Genomic DNA, 12,773 nt, shown 5'->3' on the forward strand with positions numbered 1-12,773 from the left:
GAACAGGGGATTGAGACCAATTGGATAGCTTTTTCAAAGTGTTAGCATGGGCAGAATGGTTTCCTTTGTGCTGTAAGATTCAATAATTTTTATTTCTGGGCCTTTAGATGTGGTGATGGGGAATTTACTTAGGAGTCTGTTCCTTGAATTTGTAAAATATGCTAGATATGTTTCTCTGCAGAGCCTAAGCTCCTTTTAGCATGCAACTTTTATTTATGTAATATTATGAATGTAAAGATACTCTCTTACCAGATTGATCAGCTCTTTCAGCCAATGTGTCTTCCAGCTGGTTCTGCCTCTTCTTCAGCATCTCACGCTGAAAGGGTATGACAGATCTTAGTAGCTCCTCATCGTGAACTTCTGTTGGGGGAATGACAATACTGCAGTCCAGGAACTCACTGATACCATTCAGCAAATCATTGCAATCCTTTGCTTCATACGCCACTTTGTGGAATGTCTGGAGAAACATGAGAATTAATCTAAAATGTCCTTAAATGTCATTGCAATGATTTCCACTATCCATACCACAATCCATTAGAAAGCTGTCTCTTTGCACTTGTTTAAGTGACCTGATAGATCCTATATGGTTTTTGAACCTCAGTCCTATGTCCACTCGATAACCTGAACTGAAATATGGTTTACATTGAGCTGTAAACAAGAAATGAAGGATTTTCACAATTTGTTTCCTTTGAGAAGGTGCACATAATTTAATTTGGACACTGTACTGTGCATCTTCAGTATTCTATGATTTTTCTTTCAGTCTTGTTTGGCAATTGCCTACAGGGATTGACATGAAGGTTGCACTGTCATTAGCCATCAACAGTTATAAAAAAATCTTGCCCGCCACCTCTCTCATTTTCATGGTGATGGTGATTGCAATATGTTAGTTTTCTAAATGATCTCTGCTGGCACTATGAGACATTTATCACTTCTATTAATATGTGATATTGGGTAAGTACCAATTCCTCCTTTGTCTTGGACATGTCTACTGATTAGTGGGAGAAGACACAGTCTTTTTAGTATCTGTAGAAAAAGTAGTGTTCTCAGATAGCAACAATTTTTTTTGCATGTTAGTAATAAGTACAACTACAGTTAATTAGGCCATAAGGAGCTGGTTCAGTTGCATCTGTTCCCTCCAAAAGCTGGAGTAGAAATCCTAAAGACTGTGTATGACATCAGTAGGAAGGGTAGAACAGGTGTAAGATGAACATAAACCCCTTCAGAAATGCAATCATATAGAATAGTATTGAAAATCACACAACACCAAGTTATAGTCCAACAGGTTTATTTGGAAGCACGAGCTTTCGGAGCGCTGTTCCTTCATCAGGTGGTTGTGAAGGTTAAGATCATGCTCACAGAATTTATAGCCAAAGAAGTCCAGTGTCATGGAGATGTGATACAGTAAACAATCTTAGATTAAAACTTTCATCTTTTATAAATGGGATATGCTGGTCTCTGTTCTTTGATGTATAATTCCCAGAACTTCTTTTAACTTACATTCTCAAGATAGTTCAGCTTTTTAGACAATAGGTATGAAGTCTGGCTGTGTCCCAATGCTATGTCAGACTGACAAACTCTCTGGATAGTTTTAAGGTAAAAGTCACACAGCATCAGGCTACAGTCCAACAGATTTATTTGGAATCACTAGCTTTCAGAACACTGCTCCTTCATCAGGTGGTTGTGGAGAATAAGATTGTAAGCCACAGAATTTATAACAAAAGTTTATAGTGTGATGTCTCTGAAATTATATATTGAAAAAGACTGGATTGTTTGTTTCGTATCTCATCTTTTAGAATGACCATGTTGGTTTCAGTTCTTTCATATGTAAATCACAAAACTTCTTTTAAAAGTTACATTCTCAAGTGAACTTTAACAATTGGTGTCATGTCCGCCCATTTTACTTTGCTCAAAAACTGCATGAATCCATTTAGATTCTGTAACTCTGTTTTTTAGATTAGAATCCGTCTGACTATTGCGGCAGAGACAGCCTCACATAGGGAAGCTCACACCTTCAATACATTATCTGGACGGACATGACACCAATTGTTAAAGTTCACCTGAGGGTGTAACTTTTAAAAAACGTTTTGCCATTTACATTTGAAAGAACTGAAACCAACATGGTAATTCTAAAAGATGAGATACGAAACAAACAATCCAGGTTTTTTTCAATATATAATTTCAGAGACATCATACTGTAAACTTTTGTTATAAATTCTGTGTCTTACAATCTTATTCTCCACAACCACCTGATGAAGGAACAGCGCTCCAAAAGCTAGTGCTTCCAAATAAACCGATTGGACTATGACCTGGTGTTGTGTGATTTTTAACTTTGTACACCCCAGTCCAACACCGGTGTCTCCAAATCATATATAGTTTGACATGGATTCATGCAGCTGTTGAGTAAAATAAAATGTAATTCTGCAAAAACAAATTCACCCCATAAGATTATATCAATGCACGTGTCAGAGTGACAGTTTGAGAGTGTACATGTGGGTGTGATTGCACGTGATAGAGTGTGTGTATATATGTGTGTGTAAGCTTAGTTAAGTGTGTGTGAGTGTGATGACGTATGTGTGAGAGGGTGCGTGTGTTGGTGTGAGTGCAGGGGGTGCTCAAAAATTGCATGAATCCGTGTTAAACTCTGTAAAACTATACAGAGGGTTTGGCAGCATTCAAGGAGCAGGAAAATCAATGTTTCAGGCAAAAGCCCTTCATCAAGAATGAGGCAAGAATGTTCCGGGGTGGAGAGGTAAATGGGAGGGGTTGGGACTGGTAGCAAAGAGTACAATGGGTGGATGGGGGTGGGGATGAAGGTGATAGGTCGGAGAGGAGGGTGGAGTGGATAGGTGGGAAGGGAGATTGGCAGGTAGGACAGATCATGAGGATGGTGCTGAGCTGGCAGGTTGGAAATGGGTTAAGGTGGGGAGAGGGGAAATGAGAAACTGGTGACGTCCACATTGATGCCCTGGGGTTGAAGTGCTCTGAGGCAGAAGATGAGGCGTTCTTCCTCCAGGTGTCCGGTGGTGAGGGAGTGGCGGTGGAGGAGGCCCAGGATCTGCATGTCATTGGCAGAGTGGGAGGGGGAGTTGAAATGTTTGGCTATGGAGTGGTGGGGTTGATTGGTGTGGGTGTCCCGGAGATGTTCCCTAAAGCTCTCCACCTCCTCTCCAACCTATTACCTTCATTCCCATCTCCATCCGCCTATTGTACTCTTGGCTATCTTCTCCCCAGCCCCTAACCCCTCCCATCTATCTCTCCACCCCGGAGGCTCCCTGCCTCATTTGTGATGAGAGGCTTTTGTCCGAAATGTTGATTTTCCTGCTCCTCAGATACTGCCTGACCTGCTGTGCTTTTCCAGTGCCACTCTAAACTAGACTCTGATCTCCGGCATCTGCAGTCCTCACTTTCACCTATACAGAGGGTTTGTCAGTCTGAAATAGCATTGGGACACAGACAGACTTCACACCAATTGTGTAAAAACCGGAGCTATCTTGAGAATGTAATTTAAAAGAAATTCTGGGATTTACATATCAAAGAACAGAAACCAGTAAATCCCATTACAAAAAAGTTTAATCTAAGATTGTTTCCTGTTTCACATCTCTATGACACTGGACTCCTTTGGCTATAGATTCTGTGAGAATGATCTTAACCTCCACAACCACCTGATGAAGGAGCAGCGCTCCGAAAGCTAGTGTTTCCAAGTAAGCCTGTTAGACTATGACCTGGTCTTATATTATGTTTAATATTGTCCACCCCAGTCCAACACCAGCACCTCCAAGTCATATAGAACAGCTAACCTTCGATACAATATTGTGTATTAGAACATGACCAACGAAATTCCAATGGGGATTGACTTACTACTAAAACATTTATCCATAAAACTAATGTTACACAGTGTGCAGTCTGATTACGTCAACTCAAAGTTGCATCTGAGTGATGTTGGTTGTGTTATTTCTGCTAACAGGGAGGAGTTTTATGTCAGTTGACAAAAAAATCTATTAATCAGTCAATGGTTGATTTCCCAGTCTGTCTTGAATCACTAAACATCGGGCTGTGTTCATGATGTATTTAAAATCTGTAGTTATAGCTATGTACTGTATATATGGAGACTGCTGTATGATTATTTTAAAGACTGAAACTTCCATCAAAACAAAATACAAATCCAATAACTGAAATTATTCCAGGATACTGTAGTACAGCCATACTTGACGTTTTCATGATAATCTGCTAACCCTGGTGCCTTATTCACATCTACCTAAGCGTCAGAAGATGGGAAGGCACCCTGACTATTAAAATCTTGTAATGTTACAGTAAATGCAAAACCATTTAATGTCTAAGCCTATAAGGCAGTTAAAACTTTCAATGAGTAGAATAGTTCTTCGCTCTGCCTAAGTTGACCAAGTTAAAAATCACACAACACTCGGTTATAGTCCCACAGGTTTATTTGAAGGCACTAGCTTTCGAAACGGTGCTTCTTCATCAGGTGGTTGTGAAGCAGGATCATAAGACACAGAATTTATAGCAAAAGATTACAGTGTCATGAATCTGGAATGATATATTGAACAAACCTAGATTAAGTCTTTCATCTTTTAGAATGGGTTTGTTAGTTTTGGTTATTTAAAATGTAAATCCCAGAACTTCTTTTAAGTCATATTCTTAAGATAGCTTAAGGTTTTATAACAAAAAGTGTCATCTCAGCTCAGACAATGTAATAAAGGTGTGAGGTCAAAATTTTGCTCAAAAAATACATAACCTACAGGCAGTCAATCCGTGTAATATCTTGTAAATCCATTTTAGAAATAGAGCCAGTCCGACTCAAGATTAGGACACAGACAGACTTTAACCTCACACCTTTAATACATTGTCTGAGCTGAGATGGCACCTTTTGTTGTAAAACCTTAAGCTATCTTGAGAATGTGACTTGAAAGAACTTCTGGTATTTACATACTAAAGAACTGAAACTAACAAACCCATTCTAAAAGATGAAAGACTTAATCTAGGTTTGTTCAATATATTATTCCAGCTGCATGACATTGTAATCTTTTGCTATAAATTCTGTGTCTTATGATCCTGCTTTACAACCACCTGAAGAAGCAGCAGTGCTCCGAAAGCTGGTGCCTCCAAATAAACCTGTTGGACAATAACCTAGTGTTGTGTGATTTTAACTTTGTACACCCCAGTCCAATACTGGCTTCTCCAAATCATAAGTTTACCTAAGTTAAGAGATGTTCATTTTCGTAGTGTCTTCTTTCATACAGGTAAACATAATATTTTATTTTTACAAATTTCTTTGTGCAACAAGTTCATTTTTGTTTTTGTGTGTTTTCATTCGTGTTTTCTCCCTTTGGGAAGTAGTGTAAAAGTAGCGGAAACGTTTCCAGGATAATTATCAGCCTGTTGAACCTTGTCATGAATGTTCCTTCCACGGCTAACAAATTCTGCTGTGCACATAAGGCACGGTGGCACAGTGGTTAGCACTGCTGCCTCACAGTGCCAGAGACCTGGGTTCATTTCCCGCTTCAGGCAACTGTCTGTGTGGAGTTTGCACATTCTCCCCGTGTCTGCATTGGTTTCCTCCAGGTGCTCTGGTTTCCTCCCACAGTCCAAAAATGTGCAGGTTAGGTGAATTGGCCATGCTAAATTGCCCGTAGTGTTAGGTGAAGGGGTAAATGTAGGGGAATGGGTCTGGGTGGGTTGCTCTTTGGAGGGTCAGTGCGGACTTGTTGGGCCTGTTTCCACACTATAAGTAATCTAATATCTAATATTGAATACACGGCCTCCGAACCAAATGTAAGGATTCTATTGCTGCATCCATACATTGTAAAAGACTCACTTAATCCAATAGAAACTAGACAATGGCCAGTAATTGGGCTCCTGTCTTGGTAAGAAATATTTGGTTCGGTTCATGGAGCTCAGAACAATATGGTGCAAATTGCACGTGTTGAAAGTCTCAAAACTTTGGGAAGTTATTGTACCTGATCTGACATTAATGTTGAAATTGAACGCCCAACTTCATGGTAGTTCATCCTGGAAGTGCTGGGTCCCAGGAGCACATAAATAAATCGGATAGGGATGGAGATTTCTAAAATTGACTCCAGTTGAACAGCTGTTGCCAGCCGCACAAAGGCCATAGTCGGGGACTTCAGAGATTCAATGCATCCTGTGAAAGGGAAAACATTGAGGTTACTTAGACTATTTCTTGGTATCTCATTTGTATACATAACTAAGCTAAATCTTGGTAACAAACTAGGTTCCAGCTTCAACAGTGGGCATTTTATCTTTCATCTGTACTGCAAGACCATCAGAATTTAATGAAAAAAATTTAATGGCATATCATTTTGTTGCAAATATTTCAACACCATTTGCATTGCTGTGACAATTGCATTTTCTTGATCTTACATTCAAGATCAGAGACATGGTGAACTCGGTCTGGACAATCTCAAAGGCCAACTCCCATCTATAGACTCCATTTACCAAGTCCATTACCAAAGAAAGGTCGCCAGCATTCTCAAAGATCCATCCCACCCTGGCAATGTTTCTCTACCATCGGCGAGAAGGTACAGAAGCCTGAACACATGCACAAGCCAGTTTCGAGACAGTTTCTACCCTAGTATTGTTAGAATACTGAATGGACTCACAAACCCTTAACATTTGACTGTACCTGTGTGTTTTTGTTTTTGCCACTGTTTACCTATTATTTACTTATCTATGTTAGTTAACTCTGTGATCTGCCTGTATTGCTTGCAAGACAAAGCTTTTCACTGTGCCTTGGTACACGTGACAATCAATTCAGTTCAATCCAATTCGATTCTTGTGTGTTGAATTTGAATTCACTGGAAAGAAATAAGTACAGGCAGATAGTGATATAAGGTGAAGATTTAAAACACCAAAACTGAGTCACTTTAAATAAATTTGGTAAACGGAAATGATCATATTGACAGTGATGCCTCTAAGGCTTGGGCGGCACGGTGGCACAGTGGTTAGCACTGTTGCCTCACAGCGCCAGAGACCTGGGTTCAATTCCCGCCTCAGGCGAGTGTCTGTGTGGAGTTTGCACGTTCTCCCCGTGTCTGCGTGGGTTTCCTCCGGGTGCTCCGGTTTCCTCCCACAGTCCAAAGATGTGCAAGTAAGGTGAATTGGCCGTGCTAAATTGCCCGTAGTGTTAGGTAAGGAGTAAATGTAGGGGTATGGGTGGGTTGCGCTTCAGCGGGTTGGTGTGGACTTGTTGGGCTGAAGGGCCTGTTTCCACACTGTAATCTAATCAAAATATAACTGCTCAGAGTCAAGAACGATACTTAAAAGCAGCAAAGTCCCACACCTAAGGAGTTGGAATGTACGATTAAAAACTTTGAATGTTGTGGACTGAGTATTAGAATCAAGATCATAAACAACTTGAAAATTGAACATATTAGAAAAATGGCTTTGAGCAGAAGATAAATAAATTAGAAAAATACTTTCCTATAATATCACATACAGTGGTTTGTTTGCATCGTCACACACCACAAATAGCAATGACAAGTTAAGTTGTTTTGGTGGCTTTAGCATGGTTTAAATATTGACCAAAGACTTCTGTGGTTTCTTTTGAAGGGCACAAACAGATTGAACCTTGCCCCCCCCCCCCCACCACCCCAAGATTTTGTCTAAAGAGTGTTGATCAATATTTCACTTGCATGTCAGCCTAGATTATGAACTCCATTTCTATAAATGGTTGGCAGAGATAGACTCAAGGGATATCTCAAAGTAGAAAGAAATTGCAGCAGGATTAGTTATGGCTTAAATCATATTTGGTAGAAATTGGACAACAAATGCATGGCAATGCAATTCCAGCTTCATTCTATGGCACAACATGTGACTTGCCCGCTGCCCAGTCAGAACACTCTCATGTGGTGCTGCAATTTTACAAGCTTATCGAAATGTTTGTAATTTTGGTTGGAATACATTCGCTCAACTTTTGTAGTCCCACTTAATTCTATCACACATCGCCCCTTCTCACTCCCAGAAGGAGGGAAGGCAGCAGTCTACATGAAAGTTTTGTGATTTATTTCAAACAATAATTTTAATTACAACAATATTATAACACGGAAGGTCATCACCACACTCACCTACAAGAACGATAGTGGCTTCTGTGTTTTCGGTAATTTTATCCATTATTTCTGAATGAATCTTCTTTTCATGGCGTACCTGCATCACATCACAAAGTATTAAAGCTTATGTAGTGACAAAGCATTTTTTAAAAAAAATTCTTGGAGCCAGAAGAAAACACTCACGAATATACATTTTCATAATCACAGAAAGGTCTGCAAAATTATTAAGGTAAGAACATCACTTGCTGGTTTTCAAACAGGATTGAAGACACGTTACACACAGAAGGCATTGTTTATATTATTTACTAATGATTGGAAGATGAAAGAGAAAGTACCGTCACCAAGTTTGTGGGTAACACAAAATTAGGTAGGAAGGCAAGTGATGAAGATGACACAAAAAGGCTACAGAGAGCTACTGATAGGTTCAGTAAATGTCTGGCAGATGGAACATAATTTTGGACATTGTGAGGTTATGCACTTTGGCAGGATAAATAGTGGGGCTGAATATTTTGTTGATGGAGAAAGACAAGACAAAACTGCAGCATTGAGAGATTTGGAAAGCATTGAGTCATAGAGATGTACAATACAGAAACAGAAGCTTCGGTCCCACTCATCCATGCCAACCAGATAGCCGAAACTAATCTAATCCCATTTGCCAACACTTCGCCCATATCCCTCTAAACCCTTCCTACCAATGTATCCATCCAGATATCTTCTGCATGTTGTAATCGTACCAACCTCCACTACTTCCTCTGGCAGCTCATTCCATATACACACCACCCTCTGCTTGCAAAAGTTGCCCCTCAGGTCCCTTTTAAATCCTTTTCCTCTTACCTTGAACCTATGCCCTCTAATCTTTGGACTCCCATAACCTAGGAAAAAGACCTTGCTAGTCACCCTATCCATGCCTTTCATGATTTTGTAAACCTCTATAATGTCACCCCTCAGCCTCTGACATGCCAGGGAAAATATCCACAGCCTAATCCTTGCTTATGAATCACAAAGAGCTGGCACCCAAGATCAGCAAGTATTATGGAAGGCAAATGGAATGCTTGCCTTTATTTAAAAGGGAATAAGGTATAAAAAGAAGGAGGTCTTGCTAAAACTGTACAAGATGCTATTCAGACCACAGCTGGAATGCTGTGAACAGTTTTGGTCCCCTTATCTATGAAAAGATACATTGGCATTGAAGGCAGTTCAGAGAAGATTCACTTGGTTGATATTGGGCATGGAAGGACTTTCTTTTGACGAGCGGTTGAGTAGTTTGGGCCTGCACTCACTGGGATTCAGAAGAATAAAGGCAACCTAATTGAAATAAATAAGGATCTTCAGGGGCTTGACAGAGTAGATGTGGAGAGGTTGCTTTCCCTGGTGAGTTGTCTAGAATGAAATGACATAATCTCAGAATAAGGGGATGCCCGATTAAGACAAGCGAGGAGAAATTTCTTCTGTTAGAGGGTAATGAATCTATGGAATTCAATACCATCAATGGTTTTGGAGGATGTGTCACTAAGTACATTCAATCATGTGTTAGACAATTTTTAAATTGGTACCATAATCAAGGATTATGGGAAGAAGACAGAAAAGTGGAGTTGAAGATTATCAGATCAGCCATGATCTCATTGAATGGTAGGTCAGACTCGATGGGCCGAATCTACTCATGCTCCTTTGTCCTATCTTATTTTATTGTACTTTCCTAAATAAGCTAACAGATTAACTTAATTCTGCCCATCACAGTTCTCCATTTCATTTCAAGCCTAATTGTTCTCATCTCGATCTGTGATTATCATTAGTCTGGACATTTTAATAGTCATTTTAATACACTCACCCTCATTTGTCAAACTGCAATCAAATCTAGAATGCTAAATAGGATTGGCATACAGCAGAATATTTTACTTCAGGCAATGTCTGAGATCCAAGATGGTTTTTGGAAAAATATGAGGAAATGGTAGAGTTTTGGCTGTATCAATGTATTAAAGAACCTTGGTGAGAGTGCCAGCCTTTTTGTGGGTACTCCTTATTAAGACATAAGTAATCAGTTTAAGTGTTTGATAAAGAGCAAATCCAACATTTACTGTTGAGAGGTGTTCAAGATTGCATGCATAATAAAGAAATATTGTAATTAAGTCAATCCTCTATAGTAGACGTAGTTTGTTAGGACCATGTATTTCATTTTTTGCTTTTAAAAAATATGGTCTGAAATAAGCATTGTTTTAAAAACCAGTGTTTGAAAGAATAGCTGCAGCTTGAAAAGCAACTAACCTGGCATTGTACACAACGTTTTGAACATGTACGAACTGAAGTTCAGATTGCAGACAATCTGGAGCTGAGAGCATGTATTGATGCTGTTCTTACTGGCAAAAAAAAATTGATTGGACTGTGGGCAAATGGCAGTTTTCAATGAGACCATAAGACCATTGCGGTAGAAATTAGGCCATTTGACCCATCAAGTGTGCTCTGCCATTCAAACATGGCTGATAGGTTTATCAACCCCATTTTCCCACTTTCTCCCCGTAACCTTCGATCCCCTTGGCAACCAAGAACCTATCTCTCTCCGTCTTAAATATACTCAATAACCTGGCCTTCACAACCCCCTATGACAATAAATTTCACAGATTGACCACTCTCTGGCTGAAGAAATTTCTCCTTATCTCCATTCTAAAGGTTCTTCCAAGGCTGGGCCCTTGGGTCCTCATCTCTCCTGCCATTAGAAACATCTTCACAATGTCTACTCTGTCCAGGCCATTCAGTATTCCGTAAGTTTCAATTAGATCCCCCCTCATCCTTCTAAACTCCATCGAGTATAGTCCCACAGTCCTTTCTGTTCCTCATATGTTAAATCTTTCATTGCTGGGATCAATTCTCGTGAACCTCCTTTGGACCTGCTCCAGGGCCAATACATCCTTCCTGAGATATGGGGCCTAAAATTGCTCACAATGTGGTCTGACCAGAACCTTATAAAGCCTCAGACGTATATCGCTGCTTTTATATTGTAGTCCTCTCGAGATGACTGACAACATTGTATTTGCCTTCCCAATTACTGACTCAACCTGCAAGTTTACTTTGAGAGAATCCTGGAGTAGAACTCCCAAGTTCTTTTGTACACCAGATTTCTGAATTTTATCCCCATTTAGAAAATAGTCCATGCCTCTATTCTTCCTACCAAAGTGCATGACATCACACTTTCCCACATTGTATTCCACTTGCCACTTCTTTGCCCACTCTCCTAACCTGTCTCAATCTTTCTGCAGTCTTCCTACCTCCTCATTACTACCTGCCCCTCCACCTATCTTTGTATCACCTGCAAACTTAGCCAGAATGCTCTCAGTTCCTTCATCCAGATCATTAATGTATAAAGTGAAAAGTTGTAGTCATAACCCTGAGCTTGTCAAACACCATTACTCACCGGCTTCTATCCTGAGAAGGACCCTTTTATCCCCACTCTCTGCTTTCTGCCTGACAGCCAATCTTCTGTCCATGCCAGTACTTTGCCTCTAACACCACGGGCCCTTATCTTACTCAGCAGCCTCCTGTGCGGCAACTTATCAAAGGCCTTTGGGAAATCCAGATAGATAACCTCCATTGACTCTCTTTGGTCTCACCTGTTCATTACCTCCTCAAAGAATTCTAACAGATTTGTCAGGCATGATGTCCCTTGATAAAACCATGCAGACTTTGCCTATTTTACCATGCACTTCCAAGTACTCAGAAATCTCATCCTTCACAATGGACTCCAAAATCTTACATACAAGTAAGGTCAGGCTAATCGGCCTATAATTTCCCATCTTTTGCCTGACTCTTTTCTTAAACAGGAGGGTTACATTAGTGATTTTCCAGTCCTCTGGGACCCTCCCTGAGTCCAGTGATACCAAAAAAAACACTACTAAAGCTTGCACTATCTCTTTAGCTATCTCCTTCAGAACTCTCAGGTGTAATCCATCTGGTCCAGGTGATTTGTCCACTTTCAGACCTTTCAGTTTTTCTAGCACCTTCTCATTGGTAATGGCCACTGTACTCATTTCTGCCCCTCCCCAACTCTCTTGAATTTTTGGATGTTAGTCCTGTCTTCCACCATGAAGACGTATGCAAAGTACTCATTCAGTTCCTCAAACATTTCTTTGTTCCCTATTACCAGTTATCCAGCATCATTTTCCAGCAGCCCAATGTCTATTTTTGCCTCCCTTTTGCCCTTTATATATCTAAAGAAACTCTTGCGATCTTCCCAAATATTACTAGCTAGTTTACCTCATATTTAATCTTCTCCTTCCTTATTTCTTTCTTCATTGTCCTCTGTTGGTCTTTGTGGCCTTCTCAATCCTCTGACTTCCCACTGCCCTTTGCCACATTATATGCTTTCTCTTTTGTTTTTATGCTGTGACTGACTTCCCTGGTCAGGCATGGTTGCCTCATCCTCCCTTTGGTATGCTTCCTTTTTCTCGGGATGAATTTCTGCTGTGTTTCCTGAATTACTCACAGAAACTCCTGCCATTGCTGTTCCACTGTCTTTCCTGCTAGGCTCCTCTCCCAGTCAATTCTGTCCAGCTCCTCCCTCATCACTTTGTAGTTGCCTTTATTCAACTGCAATACAGATACCTCTAATTCCACCCACTCCCTCTCAAACTGCAAAGTAAATTCTATCATATAATGGTCACTGCCTCCGAAGGGTCCCTTCACCTTAAGCTCCTCATC

General features: G+C 40.3%; 1 protein-coding gene across 6 annotated transcripts in view; it reads right to left on the minus strand.

The window, feature by feature from the left end:
• Positions 1–12,773, minus strand: part of LOC140465853 (anion exchange protein 2-like) — an 89,472-nt gene that overhangs the window by 29,775 nt on the left and 46,924 nt on the right. For all 6 annotated transcript variants that reach the window (XM_072561708.1, XM_072561706.1, XM_072561705.1 and 3 more), the window contains 3 exons: positions 8,103–8,181; positions 5,976–6,160; positions 250–457 (listed from right to left, as the gene is read on the minus strand). In XM_072561708.1, the coding sequence (XP_072417809.1) occupies positions 250–457; positions 5,976–6,160; positions 8,103–8,181 (472 nt within the window). The remainder of the gene's footprint in view (positions 1–249; positions 458–5,975; positions 6,161–8,102; positions 8,182–12,773) is intronic.

The sequence above is a fragment of the Chiloscyllium punctatum genome, chromosome 42, assembly GCF_047496795.1.
Source record: "Chiloscyllium punctatum isolate Juve2018m chromosome 42, sChiPun1.3, whole genome shotgun sequence".
NCBI classification, from domain to species: Eukaryota; Metazoa; Chordata; class Chondrichthyes; order Orectolobiformes; family Hemiscylliidae; genus Chiloscyllium; species Chiloscyllium punctatum.